General features: G+C 49.4%; 1 protein-coding gene across 1 annotated transcript in view; it reads left to right on the forward strand.

Moving 5' to 3' along the window:
- Positions 1–11,127, forward strand: part of DOCK2 (dedicator of cytokinesis 2) — a 432,741-nt gene extending 421,614 nt beyond the window's left edge. Inside the window, exons 47-52 of the mRNA XM_028497312.1 lie at positions 3,841–3,978; positions 5,850–5,977; positions 6,882–7,047; positions 8,101–8,221; positions 9,544–9,686; positions 10,553–11,127. Coding sequence (XP_028353113.1) covers positions 3,841–3,978; positions 5,850–5,977; positions 6,882–7,047; positions 8,101–8,221; positions 9,544–9,686; positions 10,553–10,615 — 759 coding nt within the window. The 3' untranslated portion in view covers positions 10,616–11,127. The remainder of the gene's footprint in view (positions 1–3,840; positions 3,979–5,849; positions 5,978–6,881; positions 7,048–8,100; positions 8,222–9,543; positions 9,687–10,552) is intronic.
- Positions 11,128–19,966: the final 8,839 nt, after the last annotated feature.

Here is a 19,966-nt window from a genome sequence, read left to right on the forward strand (position 1 = left end):
CAGACGCGCAGGCTCAGCGGCCATGGCTCACGGGCCCAGCCGCTCCGCGGCATGTGGGATCTTCCCGGACCGGGGCACGAACCCGTGTTCCCTGCATCGGCAGGTGGATTCTCAACCACTGCGCCACCAGGGAAGCCCTCCATATACATTTTTAAATCAGCTTGCCAATTTCCACACACCCCCAAAACACATTGAGATTTTGAATAGGAATATATTAGGCACGTAGATTAATTTAGGAAGAATTTCTGTTTTAATGATAATTGATTCTTCCAGTACATGAATATGGAATCTCTCTCCCTTTCTTTAGTTCTTTAATTTCACTCAGCAAAGTTTTGTAGTTTTCACTGGAAAGGTCTTTCACAAATTTTATTAGATTTGCTTTAAGGTATTTGATATTTTAAACTATTATACATGGTATTTTTTAAATTTCTCTTTTTGTCAATATCATCACAATTTTTTTTTGGTATGTTTACCTTGTATCCAGCAACCTTACTAAATTCACTTAATAAGCAAATTGTTTGTACATTCTTTTGGATGTTCTACAGACAAACATATCTGCTAATATAAAAAGTTTTACTTCTTCTGTTCCAATCTTATACTGTTTAGTTATTTTTCTTGCCTCATTGCACTGATGAGTATAAGAAGAGAGAGAGTACATCTTGCCCTGATGTTTCCCACATCAGGGCAAGAGTCAGTATTTCACAGAGTGGGATGTTTTAAAGATGATGTCCCATTCTATGCCTAGTTTGCTAGTTTATCATGAATGGGTTTTTAATTTGTCAAATGCCTTTTATGCATCTATTGAGATACTCATATTGTTTTTCTTCATTATTATGCTAATTCAGTGAATTATATTAGTTGATTTTGGACTATTAAACCAACCTTGCATGTATGACATAAATCCCACTTGGTCATAATGTATTATCATTTTTATATATTTCTGGATTCTGTTTGAAAATATGCTCTTCAGGATTTTTGTGTCTATGCTCAAAAGAGATATTAACCTATAACTTTCCTTTTTTATAATATCCTTGTTCAATTCTTGTAACAAAGTTACCCTGGTCTCAAAAAGTAGGTTGAAAATTACTCCCTATTTTAAAAATTTTTAAGAGTTTGTATAAAGTTGGCATTTATTTATCGCTTAAATGTTTGCTAGAATTGGTCTGTGATGCCATATGGGCCAGGAATGTTTTAAAGTATGTATTTAATTTAATAGTTTTCAGATTTCCTATTTCTTTTGTCCCCTTTTTGGTAAGTTGTATTTTTCTAGCAATTTGTCCATTTTATCTAAATATTAAATTTATTGACATAAACTTTTCTATAATATCCTCTTATGATCTTTTATAATGCTTGTACTTCCTATAGTGATACTCCTTTTTAAATTCTGATATTGGTTATTGGTACCTTCTATTTTTTTTATTAGCCCTTTAAGGTGTTTATCAATGTTTTTGTCTTTTCAAAGAACCAACTTTTGGATTTGTCAATCCTCTGTGTTGTCAGTTTGTTTTCTTTTTCATTCATGTCCACTCTTACTTTTATTATTTCCTTCCTTTTTCTCTCTTTGGGTTTAGTTTGCCGTTCTTCTACTAATATCTTGAGATGGATGCTTAGCTAATTGATTTTCTGTCTTTTCTAACATGTAAAACTAAAGCTATACGTTTATCTCCATTAACAACTTTATATCTCACTAGTTTTTATATGTAGTATTTCCATTATCATTCTCTTCTCTTTTTTTTTATAATTTTATTTATTTATTTTTGGCTGTGCTGGGTCTTCATTGCTGCGCGCGAGCTTTCTCTAGTTGTGGTGAGTGGGATCTACTCTCTCATTGAGGTGGCTTCTCTTGTTGTGGAACGCGGGCTCTGGGCACTCGAGCTTCAGTAGTTGTGGCTCACAGGCTCTAGAGCGCAGGCTCAGTAGTTGTGGCACATGGGCTTAGTTGCTCCGTGGCATGTAGGATCTTCCTGGACCAGGGCTCAAACCCGTGTCCCCTGCATTGGCAGGCGATTTCTTAACCACTGTGCCACCAGGGAAGTCCCATTCCTTTCTTTTTTAAATAAAATCTTTGTCTTGTTTCATGGATAGAAATTTTTTTCTTTTTCTATATATTAGTTATTAAAAAAAATAGTTTTCTTAAGCTCTCTTCATTCTCTGTTTCTTCCACGTTAGTCCATTCATTCTTTTCTTCCTCTCTCCCTTCCTCCCTTTTTGCTTTTCTTCCTATCTGTTGGTTCTGATCTCTGTCTTTCACACTGGAGAATTTCCTTCAATGCCTGGTGATCCTTGGCAGTCTGTTCATAGTAAAGAGTGGGGCACTAAAAAAGCTGAATGCATTTCTATGCACATGAGAGAAGGTATTGTCACCTGGATGGCATTACATATGGTAACTGAGTGATCCACAGACGTCTGTATAACATGCACCATTCACTTTCTCCAGGACAGACCCTTCAAGCTATTGCATATGAAGGTCTCCCTGGCTCCTGCACTGCTGGCAATCTGGGGACTGGAAAGTGAAGGTCTCACTGTCTATTAGTGTGCAGACTTTCCCTCAACCCCCTATTTCCTGTTTGGTTCCTCATCCATGCCCTCTGTTGTGCCTGGTACCCCTCAGCCCATAGCTGTTGGTTCTCATTGTTCTAAAGGATAAGCTCCTGCTTCTTGGGGAAATGGGAAAATGTGACACTTGGCTACCAGATAAAGCAGTAGGGACCTGGCCATCTAACTGCTCCTGTCACAGAATTTCAACCCATCCCTCTGTTTTCAGCCTTTCAACTCACTCTAGCTTTTCTGGGGTACCTGGTGCCTCTAATCCCTGAGCCCCTCCTGGCTTCCCAGAGGCAGATTGGCCTCTTACCACCAACTCCTCCTCTGCCCTGGGAGGTCAGTTACCATCCACCTTCCACCTGATGTATTGTGGGCCAAGTTCATAGATGTCTCCTAGTCTCATGGAATTTGAGTTTCTCCTTCACTTTGTCATTTTGGGGAGCCCTCCAGGAGAAGGAGGCAGAAATGTCTTTATGTCACCATCATGGAAACATTTTTGTCTTCAAAATGATCTATATTCTACTCTTTGCAGCCCTCACTATGTTCCCCTGAGGCCACACTACGAACTTCCTCAGCTGTTGCAGCTCATCATAGCCACTGTGGCTTGGCTACTGTCCTTGTATCTACCATTCAGCCAGTGTTTATTGACCTCCTCTGTTGATAAATAAGAGCTTAACTGTCTCATGTCAATTATCTCTTCCTCTCTCATCTTCCCAAGGCTTTTTACATCACTTTTTAAAAACTCCCTATTGGCTGTTTAACTCCATGATGTTAACATTTGGGTATCTTTCTTCAGCAACCACATGAGGTAGTATCACTGGATCTCCTGTGTTGTGAGACCAGGCTGTGCCCACTCCTTCTTTTCCATTCAACCCTTCCCTTCTCCTATCTCCCAGCCTCTGACAATCATACTTTCCCTTTTGCATTGCCAAGAACTTCTTGGGCAAGGCTTTAAGTCAAAGCAACAGAGAGTCCTCTCCTCTGGTCTCACACTCTGCCCCTCAGTAGATTCTATAAGATGCAGACTTTCCCTAACACGTGGCTTCTAATGGGGGTGGTGGGCGTCCAGCCCTCCTGTGGGGCAAGGGAAGCTGAAGGTCTTTCTCCTAGAGGTCTTGTTTCCAGAGCAAACCCCAAGGATGCAGCTTTCCCATTTCTCAGGGTTGGTGACCCCGCTTGAAGGTTTCCAAGACCCTAAAGCCCTCAACAACTTCCCAGCAGGCAGACTTGCTTCCACCACCTCCATGGGACCAGGTGGCCAACCTTTGGCTCATCATTTACCACCTCTCTCTCCAGATCCCCTTCCTGGGAGCTGGGATTAAGATCCATGAGAAAAGGGTGTCAGAAAATCTGCGGCCCTTCCACGACCGGATGGAGGAATGTTTCAAGAACCTGAAAGTGAAGGTGGAGAAGGAGTACGGTGTCAGAGAGATGGTACTGGTGGTCCCTGTGGCCGGGAGGGGTGGGACAGGGAGGAGGATGAGATTGGAGCCAAGGAACCTGCCCTTGAGGAGAAGGACCTGAGAGCCAGCAGTGCCAGGGCCATCCCAGGGACCCTTTCTGAAAACTTGGTCCCTCAAAAGTCACCCCAGATAAACGCCAGTTACAAATTGAGGCCTTAGCGCTCACGGGACCGTGCTAATAATAATAAAAACAGTGTTGATGAAGCACCTGTTATGTGCCAGTCTAATCTAAGCACTTAGGTCATTTCGTCTTCACAACAAGCCTGGGCGTGATTTTTAACCCCTTGTGTCTCTTCTGGAGGTTCCTAGGTGTAAGTGACTTGCCAGAGGCTACATGACAAGTGAGTGCAGGTCACTGCCCCTGGCTCTGTTGGCCTGCAAAGCCAGCGCTTTGGGCCACTGATAAGCTCCGTGTCCTCAAGAGGCCATCAGCCTGGTGCTCACGAGACTTCTTCTTTATCCTCTTCCCCAGAAAGTAGCATCATAAAACGTCAAGGCTGCGTGGTCCTTCAGAGGCCATCTGGCCCAACCCTCTGATTTTACAGATGGGAAAACAGGCCCAGAGACGAGAAGTGAGTTACTGGAAAGCATGGAGGTGAACTCAGGTCTCTTATCTTCTGGCACAACAGTTTTTCCACGAGACAGGTCGCCTCTTCCAGCACTCCCTGTGTGACACCCCAATGCAGTTCTGATGGTAACCACCCAGAGTTAGGTGACATTGCATAGGTTAAGGGCAGAGTCCTCCACAAGACTCCCCTCACTTCAGACACCAGGGTTCCAGGCCACCTGCACCTCTGACCAACTGGTTACAAATTTGGAGATTCACACCACCCCTTCAGGTCTGATAATTTCACAGAAGCCAAGGAGTCGGCCCTCCCTCCATATCCATGAGTTCCCTATTCACAGATTCAACCAACGGAGGATCAGAAATACTTGGGGAAAAAAATCGAGAAAGTTCCAAAAAGCAAAACTTGAATTTGCTGTGCTGGCAACTATTTACCTCACATTTATATTATAGTTACAACTATTTACATAGCATTTACATTGTATTAGGTATTATAAGTAATCTAGAGAGGATTTAAATTATACTGGAGGATATGTATAGGCTACATGCAAATACTATGCCATTTTATGTAAGGGACTTGAGCATCCCTGGATTTTGGTATCCTCGGAGGTCATAGATACTGAAGGATGACTGTACTTATGATTACAGTTTTATTATCAAGGAAACAAATCAGGACCAGCCAAATGAAGAGAAGCATAGGGTGAGGTCTGGGAGGGTCCCAAACACACAGCTTCTGTGTCCTCAGGACATGTCACCGTATCTATTCCTACTGACACATCCATGTGTGATTACCAGCCAGGAAAGCTCACCTTAGCCTAAGTGTCTGGAGTTTTTATTGGGCTTTATAGGCATGATTGAATGAATCGTTGGCCACGTGGTTGACATCAGTCTCCAGTCCCCCTTCCTCCCAAGAGGCTGAGCTGATATTATCTGGCCCGGAGTCCCAGCCCTGTAATCACAAGGTTGGTCTTTCTGGTCAGCTCCCATCCTGAGTCTTCCCATCAGTGTAAAGGGGCCACCATGAAAAACAAAGACACTCCTACCAGTGGGGAAATTGCAAGGATTTAGACATCACCTCCCGGGAACCAGGAACAAAGGCCTGACAAATTCTTTATTAAACAGCTGCGCGTAGCCTCAGCCAGCCAGGAAGATTTTGCTCTGCCCCACGCAGGTGAAGGAGGAAGGCAGCAATAATGCAGAGGCCACGTCACCCCATCCCCCCACCCCTCCTTGACATCAGACCTGGCTGCTAACCACACCCTCCTCCCCGCCCGCAGCCCGACTTCGAGGACAGGCGAGTGGGCCGGCCCCGGTCTATGCTGCGCTCCTACAGGCAGATGTCCATCATCTCCATGGCTTCCATGAACTCTGACTGCAGCACGCCCAGCAAAGTCACCTCCGAGAGGTCAGTCCCCACCCCAGGCAGCCCCCCGTACCCCTGCACCAGCCTTGCCCTCAGCAAAGCCTCGCTTCTTGCCCTTCTGCCCTTGGCCATACTACATCTCCGTACCCTTCTGTTGGAAAGCCCTTCCCCACCTGGCACCTCATTAAAACCCTCATAACTACCCTGTGCGGCCTAGTGCCGTTGTTAGGGGGTCAGTCGAGGCCCAGAGAGGTGTGGTGGCTGTTCCGGAGGACCCAGCAGGACACCGCACAGCCCACAGGCTCCCCGTCCAGCCACCTCCATCAGCCAGCCTGAGCTCCTCATCTTCTTGCCTCTGCCGGGGCTCCCATCCCCACCAACTCCCCATCTCAGAGCTCCTCCTCCTGTACCTACCTATACCTCTGTCAGGGTTCCCCTCCTCAGCCAAGAAGAGCCTCTCCCCTTCCACTTTCTTGGAGCCATCTGTGCGACCCGGCCTGACTCAGCTAATGTAATAGCAGATTCTGTGATGGAGGACTCTCTCTGGGAGAATGTGCTAAGGGGTCCTTGACCTCATCTCTTGGCTACTCTGCAAGGTTGCTGCAAACACCCCGTTTACTGAAAAGGAAATCGTGGCTCAGAGAGGTTGAGTGATTTGCCCAAAGTCATTCGGCTAAAAAGTGGCATAGATTTGAATCCAGATCCATATTTTTAACCAGTTTTCTCTTCCTATCTATCACCAGTCTTATGGCTCACCGCCTTCAGTTTTATTTTGCCCTGTATTTTGAGTGTTTGCAAATTAAGCAAGTGGCTCCCCAAACTCTGCCAGGTGAGCTGATCTACCCCCCGATCCCGGGGTGACAGCTCAGTCAGCCTGGGTCCCTGGAAGACAGTTCCACTGAAGCTCTTAACTGCAGTTTTTACTGCTGTCCCTCTTGCCATTCAGCTTCGACCAGGAATTAGCACCTCCCAAGACTCCAAAAATGGAACAAGAGGAGCCGATCTTCCCAGGGAGCACTCTGCCAGAGGTCAAGCTGCGGAGGTCCAAGAAGAGGACCAAGAGGAGCAGTGTGGTGTTTGTGGACGAGAAGGCCACGGCAGACTTGAAGCGGGTGAGTGGCCAAGGCAGGATCTTCTCTGACACCATCGGCAGAGCTCCACTGCATGCCCGGCACACTGCCTGGGGCTCCGAGACGTGGGCCGCTCAAGCCTCACCCTCACAGTGAAGTGGGGTTACCGAGGTGGCATCTCAGGGGCAGGGAGGTGAAGTGCTTGCTGGCACCCTTGCAGCCTGGATGTGACAGAGTGGGATATGACCCAGGCTGTCACTGTGTCCTTTCTACCGTCGCACAGGACTCTGAGGCTGGGGAGAAGCTGCCCGGTCCACCACTGAGCAGGAGAGCCGCCCTTCCAGGGCTGGGCCAGGTGTTTCCACCTCGGCCCTCTATCCCCACCCCAGGGCCATTCTAACCAGTGACATCTCAGACTCGGCTAAGCTCTTCCAGTGGACCGGGAGCCCAGCTAGGGATGCAGAGATGAAATTCTCACTGCCTTGACTTTAGGAGTTATTGTCTTATAAACTAATAACTATTTAATATGAGACTTGGTACCAGACAGCCCTGGGTTCCACCCCAGCTTCCCCCTGAAAGAGAGGTTTGTTGAAAGCATTCTGGGAGCCTGGAAGGGGGAGAGGGATTTACTCTCCTGGGAAGGGAGGGCTGCCGGATGAAAGGGCAAAGGGCCCAGCTGAGATGCCTTCCAGCGATGAAAGAATCCCCCACAAACTTCCCAGTAGGCCTCAGAGGCTATTCTTGCCCGGGGGGGAAGGCTGGAAACAAGACTGTGTTTCACAATTCTAGGGGGCGCCATTCACACAATAGTCTAAATGAATGCACCCCCCCACCGCCCACCCTGCCCCACATACACACAGCAGAGTTGTATAGTATACAACCTGTGCAACCATGCATGGCACACTGGCATAGGGTGACACAAAACAGAATAAATGAACTTGGGGCTGGGTCCATAGAAGCCATGGCAAACCCTTATCACTGACTTTTCAGGGCCTAGAACTGCCTCATGCTAAGCCTCTGTGGGATGTGTGTGTGTGTGTGTGTGTGTGTCTGTGTGTCTCTGTATGCACACGTGGGCATGATATATTCATCCAGCTTTCCAGGAAGCACGAGTTCATGAGTGATACCAACCTTTCGGAGCATGTGGTCGTCGCCCCCAGGGCATCCATCCTCTCTCAAATGAGTTTCGCCAGCCAGTCCATGCCCACCATCCCAGGTATGCACCCTATAGAGGTGTCTGGGGGTGGAGGAGGGTGGGAACCATACCTACATAGCAAAGTGAGCTAAACATCTTGGGGGTAAGAGGCTCTGCTCACAGCCCCCCTGTCCTCTGAGCTCTCCCCATACCCACCCACTTCTGTGGCCCTGCCAGGGCTGGGGTGGAGGCCTGCTGTCACTCTGGAGCTCAGGATCCACTGGGAATGTGGTATGTCCCACCAGGTGGTCCTGGGTTCTCAGTTAGCCAGGCCCTCCCAGGGATCGGGAGTCTGCCCCTGGTAAATCTCTCAGCCTGTGTTTCCCTCTGGGGCCTGGAAGGCTATTTCCGGAACTTACAGAAATTGCTGCCACATCTTACAGCTGCAGAGTGTTTGATGCACAGATACTTCCGTTTCCCCCATCACTCATTCGTTGTCCAGTGAGGAGGTCTGCAGCTTACAGATGACCTTTGCTAATTCACAGAGGGGGACCTGGGGCTCTAACTGGGGATGTAGCCTGCCCAAGAGCGCTCCATCTGGCACGTGGCAAGTCTCTAGCGTCCGCCACTCTGTGCTTGGTGACAAATGTTCCTCCTTCGTTGTTTCATTTAAGCCTCAGCACAAACCTATGAAGTAGATCATGTGACCAGCCCCATTGTATGGATGAGGAAACTGAGGCACTGAGAATGTCAATCTCCTGACTGTCCCAGCCACTAAGTAGTGGAGGCCCCTGGAACTGTACCCCTAACCACGGCCCAGCCTCCCCAGCAGGACACCCCTGTGTGGCCGTTTCACTCTTGTCCTCGCGGCAGGCCTCACAACGCCCTTGAGGTCTGTGCTTTTACCCCCAGGTACCCAAAGTCAAAACCGAGGGTCAGAGTCGTCTGTGTGACTCTGAGCTGGGGGCAATAATCACCAGATGACTCCTTGGTTGGAGATGCTCTCCTCCCGGGACCTCTGGGTTCTGCGTGTTGGAAAACAAGAGTGAGCCCACACGATCTCCCCGACCTGGGCAAAAGGCCCTGTTCCCTGAGGAAGTCAGGGCCCCAGTGGCCAGGGCCTTCCCCCACCATGGACCCATGTTTCCAGCCCAGAAGCCCTTGGACGAGGCCTCGATCGGGTCACGTTGCAGGCTGCTGTGTGCGGGGCTGGGCAGGCCTCAGCGCAGTGGACGACAGGCTCGACAGTCCCGGCGCGGCAGCACTCGGGCCTCCCGCCTTCTGCCTGGCCCCCCGCCTGTTCTCCCTGGATGCTATCTCTGTCCCCCGCGCGTCTCCCATCTGCCCCCCGAAGTCACCCTCTCTCCGCCCACCGCTCACGGCGGCTCTCGGCTCTCCCGCAGCCCTCACGCTCTCGGTGGCCAGCGTGCCCGGGACGGAAGAGGCCAACTCATCCCACCGCCTCAGCCAGACCTTCCTCCCTCTGTCAGAAGGCGACAAGAAGACGCTCACGCGGAAGAAAGTAAATCAGTTCTTCAAGACGATGGTGAGCACCCAGACAGTGCAAGGAAGGGGGGCGGTGGGGAGGAGGAAGGGAAGAGGGGGAGGCGGAGAGAGGAGAAAATGGGGGCGTGTGTGTATATGCGCGTGTGCACGGTGTGGTCACCCTCAGGGAGGTATGGGCAGGGCCCCCTAGGGTGGGGATGGTGGCCAGAAATGCCCAGAGTGCAGTTCTCCTCTTGGTCCCCAGGTGGCTGCCCTGAGCAGGATGGACCCCAGCTGGGCTGCAGGAATGTGCCAGACGGGTGTGCAGGGCCCCTGGGACCTGAGAAACCATAGCTGTCCTTCACTGCACCTGGGCAGCTAAAAGTGCTTTTTAATTCTTTTGGAAGAACTTTCCTATTCAACTTATATTACAGAATCCTACTATTTAAAAGTTTTGTTTCCAAGCCGTGACTTCTCAAGTCCCGTCTCCTATTGTTACTTGTCAGTCTTTGCTCAAGATGAAGGTACCACTGACACCTTGATCCTCAGGGTGCTATTAAAGCAGAACTCCGCTGCCGTAATAACTGCAAGTTCACCATGAGCGTGCAGTCAGTCAGGCACCATGCTAAGGCCTTTCCAAACATGATCCCATTTGACCTTCCACTGTGAGGATTTTATCAGGCTCACAGAGTTAGGTAAGCGACTTGCCCAAGTTCACACGGTCCACGAAACAGCAAAGCCTGTGTTCTAACCACTGCATGGCACAGCCTATCTGGTCACATCAATCAAAGTCACCGCAGCTTAGGCTCACTGGGTTAAGGGAGGGGTCAGCTCAGCGGCCCTTGTGAGTGGGACAGGAAGCCCTGCTTTGGTGCTCATGAGGACCCCATTTTGGGTTGTGTCTCTTTATCCACTTCTCCCACGCAGCTGGCTGGCAAACCTGCCGAAGAAGGCAAGCAGACCTCCGACTTAGTGTCCACCGACCTGTGAGATGCTGCTGACCAGGGCTGCACCTGGGGAGACAAGGATGGGGGTTTCCAGAAGAGGAGACACACAGCAGGACATTGATGCCTCTAAGAGTGGGGAGACCATCCATCGGTTGCCTGCACTCAGACAGAGGGAATGGGCTGATCTAGGCCCCAGAACTGTCAGTGGTGACAGACCCAGTATCACCAGGGCCAGTGACCCAGGTGCTGGGTGACGATGCCCCATCTGGATTCTTAGCCACACGAGGATCCATCAAGAATGCCTTCTCCCAGTATGTTCTCCCCAGCATCCTGGGCACACCTTTTTATAGCCCAGTTTCTTAGGTGTAAGGAGCTATATTTTTGTTTCATTTTCTGAGCTTAACAGAAAAGCTTTTAAATATTCTTTTATTTTATTTTTGGTTAACAGTTTTGTACTTTACATTTTTTAATACAACCAACCCATCTTTTTTCTAGCTGATCATCTCCAAAGTGTTGCTATTTCTTAATGACAATAAAAACGATTCCGTGACTCAAGCAAGCCTCATTGCATAATTCTATCAGCTGAATCCCTAAGGCGCAGGACTGGACAGGTTGCTCCTGGGGATGGTCGGGAGGGCAGGCAGGCCCAGGGCCTCCAGTGATGTTAAGAAACCTGGCTCCAGCCCATCCCAGTGCAAATCCACCCACCTTGTTCGTGCCACCCCCAAGAATCTTCTCTGCGACTTCAGTTTGTTTAAATATTCGTTTATTTTATTTTGGGTTAACAGTTTCGTACTTTACATTATTTCCCAGATGAAGACACCGAGGCACAGAGGCACGACGTGAGCTAAGATCATACACGTGGTACATGGAAAGGCTGGGATCAAACTGGCAGGAGCTGGACAGGAAACTTGGCTTTCTTTTTTTTTTTTTTGTGGTACGCGGGCCTCTCACTGTTGTGGCCTCTTCCGTCGCGGAGCACAGGCTCCGGACGCACAGGCTCAGCGGCCGTGGCTCACGGGCCCAGCCGCTCCGCTTCATGTGGGATCTTCCCGGACCGGGGCACGAACCCGCGTCCCCTACATCGGCAGGCGGACTCTCAACCACTGCACCACCAGGGAAGCCCAAGAAAACTTGGCTTTAACTCTGTGCTGCCTCTTGCACGCCTTCACACACGGGCCGTCTGTCGCCTTTGTCCAACTCAGTCTCTTCCTGTAGCCACCACGGCCCCTCACCAAGCCCCAGCCCTGTTGCCCGGTCCAGCTTCCACTCTCTCCTCAACAGTGAGTTCTGTTTCGGTGGTAGTTGGGGCTTTGGCTGCATCGTGGATGCTCTAAGGTGAGGGAGGAGACAGCACCCAGAGGCTCGGAATCTGGCTGAGTTCATTTTCCAAAGGGGCAAGGAAGTGCACGTGCGCAAAGAGTGTCCCCAGGAAGCTGAAGAGCTGGACCCACCAGGGCATCTTCGTGGCTTCATGGCTGGTGCTGTGAGTGGTGGGTGAAATTTATTTATTTGTTTATTTATTTATTTATTTTAAAGATTTTTTTTTTTGACGTGGACCATTTTTAAAGTCTTTTTATTGAATTTGTTACAATATTGCTTCTGTTTTATTATGTTTCGGGTTTTTTTTTTTTTTTGGCCGCAAGGCATGTGGGATCCTAGCTCCCCGACCAGGGATCGAACCCGCACCCCCTGCATTGGAAGAGGCAAAGTCTTAACCTCTGGACTGCCAGGGAAGTCCCGTGGGTGAAGTTTAAATACTGCTTAGAGGAAGATCTTTCGAGCGGTGAGGCCCGGAATGAGAGACGTTTCAGGGTGTGATAACGAGGGTATCAGGAGAGGCAAGGACCAGCCCCAAAGCTAACTTTTCTCTTCACAGGATTTTGCCAGAGGTGGACTCTGGAAGAAAGAGTGGGTCAGGTGAGGAACAGAGGCATTGGGGGTAAAGGAATCGTCCCCTGTGAAGCGGGTAGGGCAGCGAGGTTAGGGTGGGTTTCTCCTGCCCAAAAGGAGTCAGGACAGAGCACAGAAAAGACAAGAGTTGATATTCACCAAACCCACAGAGCAAGTACCATGCAAAAGACTTCCATAGCTATTTATAAAATATTAATGTCTTCTATTTACTGAGAGGTTTATAATAAATAACCCTTGTAATAATCAGGGCTACTAACCCCAACTCTTATAATAATAAGCACAATTAACCATATTGTTTTTCTTGGATTTAACTCTTAATGACTCCAATGAGAAAATTCTTAAGAGAGTTGGATGCAGTTATTTTTGACTATTTATAAAACTGGGGGGAAAGGAAGTAGATTTTATGAAAAATATGTCCCAATGGCAGACTCCCAAAATTCACACGGATCTTAAAAGGAGTTTAAAATTAAACACAAATAACATATTTGGTGTTAAATGTTATTTAAAAAATCTAAATGTTTAAATCAGTGAACACTTGGGAAAATATTAGTTTCTCATAAACAGTGGCTGCCTGAATTTCAGCGTTAAATGCCCACATTTACAAATGAGTAGGTGTGGTTTCCAGGGATCTTAGGATTTGCCGTTAGGGCAGGTCACATGAAGATCCACCCAGCTGGACCCTGGGTAATCATAGTGACCCTGACCGTGAGACACAGAGGTAAGAGCAGGTGATCCCTGGGCCAGGCATAGAAGCATCAACTCATTTCTGATTTACAGGGACACATGGGGTAGTCACCACTGTGGCCCCAATTTCTACAGTACAAACCACAGTAAAGAGGAGAGCTCACAGCCCGTTCTCCTCCCTCACGAATGTGATGAGAACTGTCCAAAGCCCTGGAGAAAGCACCATCCCTGCCCTCAAGGTGCTGCGGATCCCACAGTGAAGCAAAGTGTGCCAGGTACGGAGGGACCCAGCAGGGCAGGAAGGCTTCCCCGGCAGGATGGGAAGGTGAGTCAGAGTCGTCCAGGTGGAGAGTCGTCCGGGTGGAGAGGTGCTGAGCAATTGTGAGAAGCTCACATGGCCACAACCCGAGGCGGGGCCTCAGAGAGGGGGTGGGGGTGCGTGGGATGGGAGAGGTCAGACAGGTGTGTGCAGGTTCTTGAATGCCATGGTGGGCAACACACATGAGTACCTACTATGTGCCAGCCACTGCTCTTGGCAATTTGCACTTTAGTAACCGTTGAATCCTCACAACCACCCTCTGAAGCATAGACTACTATTAGTTCCAATTTACAGTGAGGAAACAGGTCCAGAGAGGCACAGGCACTTGTCCTGGGTCACACAGCTTGAAAATGGCAGCGCAGGGACTTTATGCTTTGGGGTCCGAGGAGCAGGCTGTTGAGCAGCATGTTTCCAAGGGGTAACACTGGGGACACAGCCTGGATCCCCAGATCACTTGCTCTCTAAGCTGGGTGTGCACTGGGACTCCCTAAAAGCACTATGCCCAGCCCCACCTGGGCCTCACTAGTCAGAATCTCTGGGGCACAGGCCCGGGAGAGTGGGTTTTCATCAGTGCCGTAGGTGGGTCCTATATATGAGACCTGCTGGGCAGGACCTTGAAATCCACACAGCTTTGCTGCCCATTTGCTAGATGAGGAAACTGAGGCCCAGAGGGGCCAACACAGCCCATCAAGTCCCAGAGTGAAAAAAGGGATAAGTGACCAAGCCCAGCTAGAGCGACTGCCTCTAACCAGTGTTCTTTACCCAGAGATGGGGGAAGGGGAGGGAGGGGGAGGGACAGAGGGGGAGGGGAACTCCTTGCTGAGCAGACTGTTTCTCTAGGTGCAGCACAAAGGCCACTGGTGGTATAGGAGGGATCTTCAGTGGACGTGGTCACAGCTTCACATAACATGGAATCCAATGACGTTAGCTTCCTATTGCTAGTGTCACAAATTATCACAAGCTTAGTGGCGTGAAACAACACAAACTTATCTACTACTGTTCTTGAGGTCAGAAGTCCTAAATTAGTCTTAGGGGTGAAAATCAAGATGACAGCATGGCTGGTTCCTTCTGGAGATTCCACTGGACCGTTTCCTTGCCTCTTCCAACTTCTAAAGGTGGCAAGGCATTCAGCATTCCCTGGCTTGTGGCCACATCGCTCCAATCTCTGCTTCCGTTGTTACGTCTCCCCATCTGTTATTGAATCTCCCCTGTCTCCCCTTTAGAAGGACAATTCTGATTACACTGGGCCCACCTGGATAATGCAGGATCATCACTCTATCTGGTCTTTACTTAATCACTTCTGCAAAGTCCCTTTTACCTTGGAAGATGACAAATGCACAGATTCTGGGGATTTGGAAGTGGACTTCTTGGGGAGGGGTCATTATTCTGTCTGTCACACACATGATGAGAAAAATCGCTCCCTTTTCAATTCTCTTCAGTGCTTTTGCCTTCTCCAAGGAGAAAGTCCATGGCTGGTGTGTTTCATCACCTCTCTAACACTTGGCTGATCTCACATCCTAGCAAAGAGTGAGCGAGCTCAGGCCGGTGCTGCCTCAGTTTCCTCATCTATAAAATGGTGATAATTACAGTACCTCCTATAATTGCTGTGAGGACTGGATGAGATAACAAGGTAAGGATTCAGGCTGTGCCCAGCCTGGTGTAAGCTCTAAATAAATGCTTATTCTCCCTATTTTATTTATGGCAAATGATGCTGGTACTGATGATCCATTCCCAGAAATCGTATGGAATTTATCTTTAAAATAAACTCATTAAGTAAAAAAAAAAAAAAAAAACACGAGAAGAAATGTGAGAACCGATTAAAAAATTATAAGTAAATCAAAACTACAGGCACTGCCCAAAGATGGCAAAATGAGAAGGGGTGTGAGCCTCAACACTGTGTGACTCTGACGGTGTCCTGCACACACACGCCCAGAACTACTGCCCAGGAGAGACTCGATTAGCATTTTCTGAATAAGTGAAGGAATGAGCTATTGCCAAGCATTGCTTCAGAGGCATTTCCTGTATTGTCTCATTCAGTTCTTGCAACAGTCCTTTGAGGGAGGTGACCCTGGTTAACCTCATTTTCCATATGAGCAAACAGAGGTTCAGAGATTAAACAACAGCAAGGCCCTCCGAAAATATAACTGGAGGAGCCCAATTTGAATCCAGACCAGTCCAACTGTCCCCCTTGGCTGCCTTCTAAGGCATTTTGCCCCATTGCCAACCCAGTTCCCACTATTTCCATCACAGTGGCGTTAAGGTGTTTTTCTCCAGGGGGGCATGTTTCCTCCTTGAAGCTGCTCCTGATCCTGGCAACCCTCCTCTTTATTCAAGGGGCTCAGAAACCCTGGGCCATTGACCCGAGATGTCTGTCACCCAGTCTCTGTACTCTGCTCCCTGCCTTTAAAGAGTTGGCCACCAGAGAGCAGTGTTGGCCTATGTTTCTCCAGCCTCAAAATCACCCAGAAACCGGAGCAGCAGAGCGGGGACCAGGATCAGCTCCAGCCTGGTTAAAGCCTGGGCCAGACTCCTAGAAGCCCGCACTTGGGGACAGAGTAGCCAGCCCCATGGCGAGCCCCCAGAGTACACTGAGACAGCGCTGGTGAACACTGCTCCCCTGGCAGGACAGGAGGCCCAGGTAACAACAGCTCATTGCCATTCGCAGAGAACCGATCTCTTGTCACCATTTTACAGATAAGGAAACTGTGGCACAGATAGTTTAGGCTAGAAGCCAACCAGTCCCAGATCCCCCCATTCCCCATCCCAACCAATCCTCACCCTGTCAGGCTTCCAGAAACCTTGAAACTCAGGAGCTATTGTGTTTCATGTGTACTAAGGAACAGAGCCCGAGCAGCCAAGCCTACAAAAGGGGAATCCAGGGAAGGCAGGTAAGTGCACAAGCTCGGGGATGTGTAGCCCCAGCTGGTGGCCCTCTCCCCAGAGGCCCCTCCCCTTGCCCTCAGGCTCCCAGCCCCTGACAAGCGCTCACATTCACGGAGCACGTGCTGTGCTACGTACGTGCCTGGCACTTAGTCCTCAGAGCAGCACTGGGAGGGAGTTGCCTTTCCCCATTTTACAGATGAGGAAACTGAGGCCCAGGACAGTCGATTGCTATCTGAGGTATTACCTTACCAAGGAGTAGAGTCAGGACCGAAACCCGGAAGTTTGGCTCCAGAGCTTGAGCTTCCTGCTCCCTGCCCTGCCCTGTGATTCAGTAGCAGCCAGTTCAGACCCCACCTGCCTCCTTGGCCTCTGGTTATTCATCCTCCTCGGCCTGTTTCTTCACACAGTCCTCCAACCCACGAAAGTCAAGATCAGAGGTGGTGGCCCCGGGGGGGTGGGGCCTGTGCACATTCACCCTTTCTGCAGGCCTTGAGCCCGGGTGGGCTCCTAGAGCCATATGGGCTCCAGTGCCTATGGCCGACTGCTGGGCACATGCTCCGGAAGGGTGGCAAAGCCTTCCCTCCTCCCCCGGCATTGCCCCCAACTGGCGAGATTGTCCCAAGGTGAGAGCAGAAACACTGTGTGGAGGAGGATAGATGCTGGGCCTCCTGCCCAAGCCTCCCTGTCAATATCCGTCCTCTGGTACCCGGGCATTCAACAGTTACCCTCCTCATCGTCAGCAGTGTCTGCCACATCCTGGGCTCTACACCTGATGTGTATCACATCATTTTTCATGCAAAATGCACACGAGACAGGTTCTATTTGCAGCTCCATTTAAGAGATAAGCAAACTGAGGCTTTGTGAGGTCAAGAAACATGGCCAAGATCATACAGCTACCAAAGAGCAAAGGAAGGGTTTGAACCCAGCTCCACCCAGCCCCAGAGTGCATGTTTTTCATGTTCTATTGCCTTGTCCCAGACATCTTAATCTGGGGCTCAGCATATATGGTCTTTTCTCATTCAAGAAGTCCTCCCTCTGGACTGCAGTATGCGAACTGCTGCCCCTCATCTCTGGCTGGCTCAGGCCCCACGTGTCCAAACCTTTTATTGTTTCCCCCGAAGCTGGGCAGGCCATCCCTTCTCAGGCTTGGATTTTCACCTCTGGGAAATCTCAAAAAAGGCTAAAATAATTTCATCTCTAAAAGGACCCTAGTTTATAGAGACACTTGACTCTTTTCCCAGAGACCCTGGGACGGATCAGGGGGGCTTCCGGGATATAGCCCCCAAACCTCCCCTGGGGGTAGGACAGGCAGCTCCTGTTACCCACCCTAAGGGCTGCAGCAGTGTTCCTGAAATCAGGCACGAAGACTCTGGGGAGGAGTTGGGTGCCCCTGGCCTGAAGGCCTGGCCCAGTTGCAAGGTGTGGGGAGGGCATGAGAGGCTGGGATCCCCGGCCACTGGACTCCTGGGCCAGAGCCTCTGTGTGGGCAAGGCCTCCTGACAGGCTGGTCTCTCTCTGATCTCCAGGGGAAGGAACCAGGGCCCAGGTGCGACGGGAGGGTTAGGTGAGTATTCCTCAAAAACACCTCTAAGGAAGGAGACCCCGCCGATAGGCAAAGGGTGGAACAAGGGGTCGGGAGATGGGGCCCAAACCCAGCCCAGCTGTGAACTTGTCATGTAACTCGGGGCCCCTCTGACCCTCACCTGCAGATGGCAGGGTCCAGCTGTACAGCTGGTATCTGCACTAAGTATTCCTCCCTTTGTCCCTTCACTGTAAATCCCCACCTGCCATACCATCCTCCTGCCCACATGCTGCTGAAAAAAACAATTAACTGGAAAGGTAGCAAACTCAGTGATGAACTGTACGTATCGAATGTATACTGACTCTTCTATATGGTAAGTAAAATTTGAGGATGTCTCTAACCACCATGTTAAATGACTTACATTGATTATGTCATTGAATGCTCACAGCATCCACAGAATTCATAGCATTATTTCCATTTTCACCTGAAAAAACTGAGGCCAAGAAAAGTTAAATCACTCGTCAAGCTTGCACAGTTGTTCAGCGGCAAAGCTGGAATTTGAACCCAGGTCCTCCTGATCTCAGGGCCTGTGTCTGCTGTATCTCTTCTACAGTGTCTCTTGCTGGCCTTTTATATTTAACCCCCAAAGCAAATCACATGTGTGCTTGCCTTTCTCTAATCATTTAAATCAGAAACTACAGAAAGCAACAATAAAATAACATCTAATTCCCTATCTTGAAATAATAATCGACAGTTTTATATTTATATTTACATAGTTCACATACATGTGTGAATATGTATTTTTACCAAAAAAATCATGCTGGGCTTCCCTGGTGGCGCAGTGGTTGAGAATCCGCCTGCCGATGCTGGGGACACGGGTTCGTGCCCCGGTCCGCGAAGATCCCGCATGCCGCAGAGCGGCTGGGCCCATGAGCCCACAACGGGAGAGGCCACAACAGTGAGAGGCCCGCGTACCACAAAAAAAAAAAAAAAAAAAAAAAAAAAATCATGCTGTTTTGCAGCCTGTTTCTTCAAATTTTATTAGAACATAATATTTTTTCATATCACTACATATTCTACAATATATTTTTCATAGCTGCATAATATTTCATCGTTTGAATGATACTAATTTTTTTTTTTAAACCAGTCCCCTATGGTTGGACATTCAGGTGAGTTACAGTTTGTTACAGCTATAAATAATGCTATGGTGGATACCCCTGTAGCTAATTCTTGCTCTGTTTAATTCTGCAGGATAAATGATCAGAACTGACATTGCCAGGTTCATTGTCAGGCTTTGGATCTGTACTGGTGAGCTCCAGTGTGACTGTCCTTTGAAAAGTCAGGGCACTGCCCTCAGCAAGTCAGGCCTGGTAGAAAAACTCTAAACGAAAATGCAGCCTCTTTCACTTTGCTCTTTGGAAAGAAAGTGCAAAGGGTGCTGACCCCAAGCCTCACCTGGGCAATCATGTCCTTTCTGAGCCACCTTTCATTCGCTTGTTCTATGGTAAGGACAGGGGGTTCCTCAGGGCCTGGGAGGACACCTCCCAGCGAGGTGTCCGAACCCATCCTCTGGGCACCAAGACACTGTTAATGAGATCCATTTGATGGCATTTAGGTTTTCCACATGTACCTGATGTGGAGGAGAACAGAGACACAAGCAGGGAAGGATTCCTGGGAAGCACCTCCTCCAGCTGGGACAGAAAGCAGCCTCCTTCTTCGGCCTTGAAGACACATGAGGTCCGGAGGAGGTGAGAGGAAGTTGAATGGGGAGAAAGAAGGAAGTAGAGGCAGGAGGGCCAGAGGGAGGTGGTGACCAGAGAGGCTGGCTCAAACTTTTCTCCAATCTGCTGATCCCAAAGAGAAGGCTCCAGCTGCTGCTAAAACGTGCTCAGGGGCAGCTGCCTGCCCTCTGAGAAAGGGGACCCACCCGCTCCGCAAGCTGAGGGCCTGCCCTGGGATGGCGGGGCGGCTGGGATAAGTCATCTCCAAGCCCACAGATGGAGAACGGAGCCCAGGGAGGGGACGGACTGGCCACAGGCAGAGAGAAGCCGGACTGGGCTGGGGCACCTGCT

This window comes from Physeter macrocephalus, chromosome 2, assembly GCF_002837175.3.
Source record: "Physeter macrocephalus isolate SW-GA chromosome 2, ASM283717v5, whole genome shotgun sequence".
Classification (NCBI taxonomy): Eukaryota; Metazoa; Chordata; class Mammalia; order Artiodactyla; family Physeteridae; genus Physeter; species Physeter macrocephalus.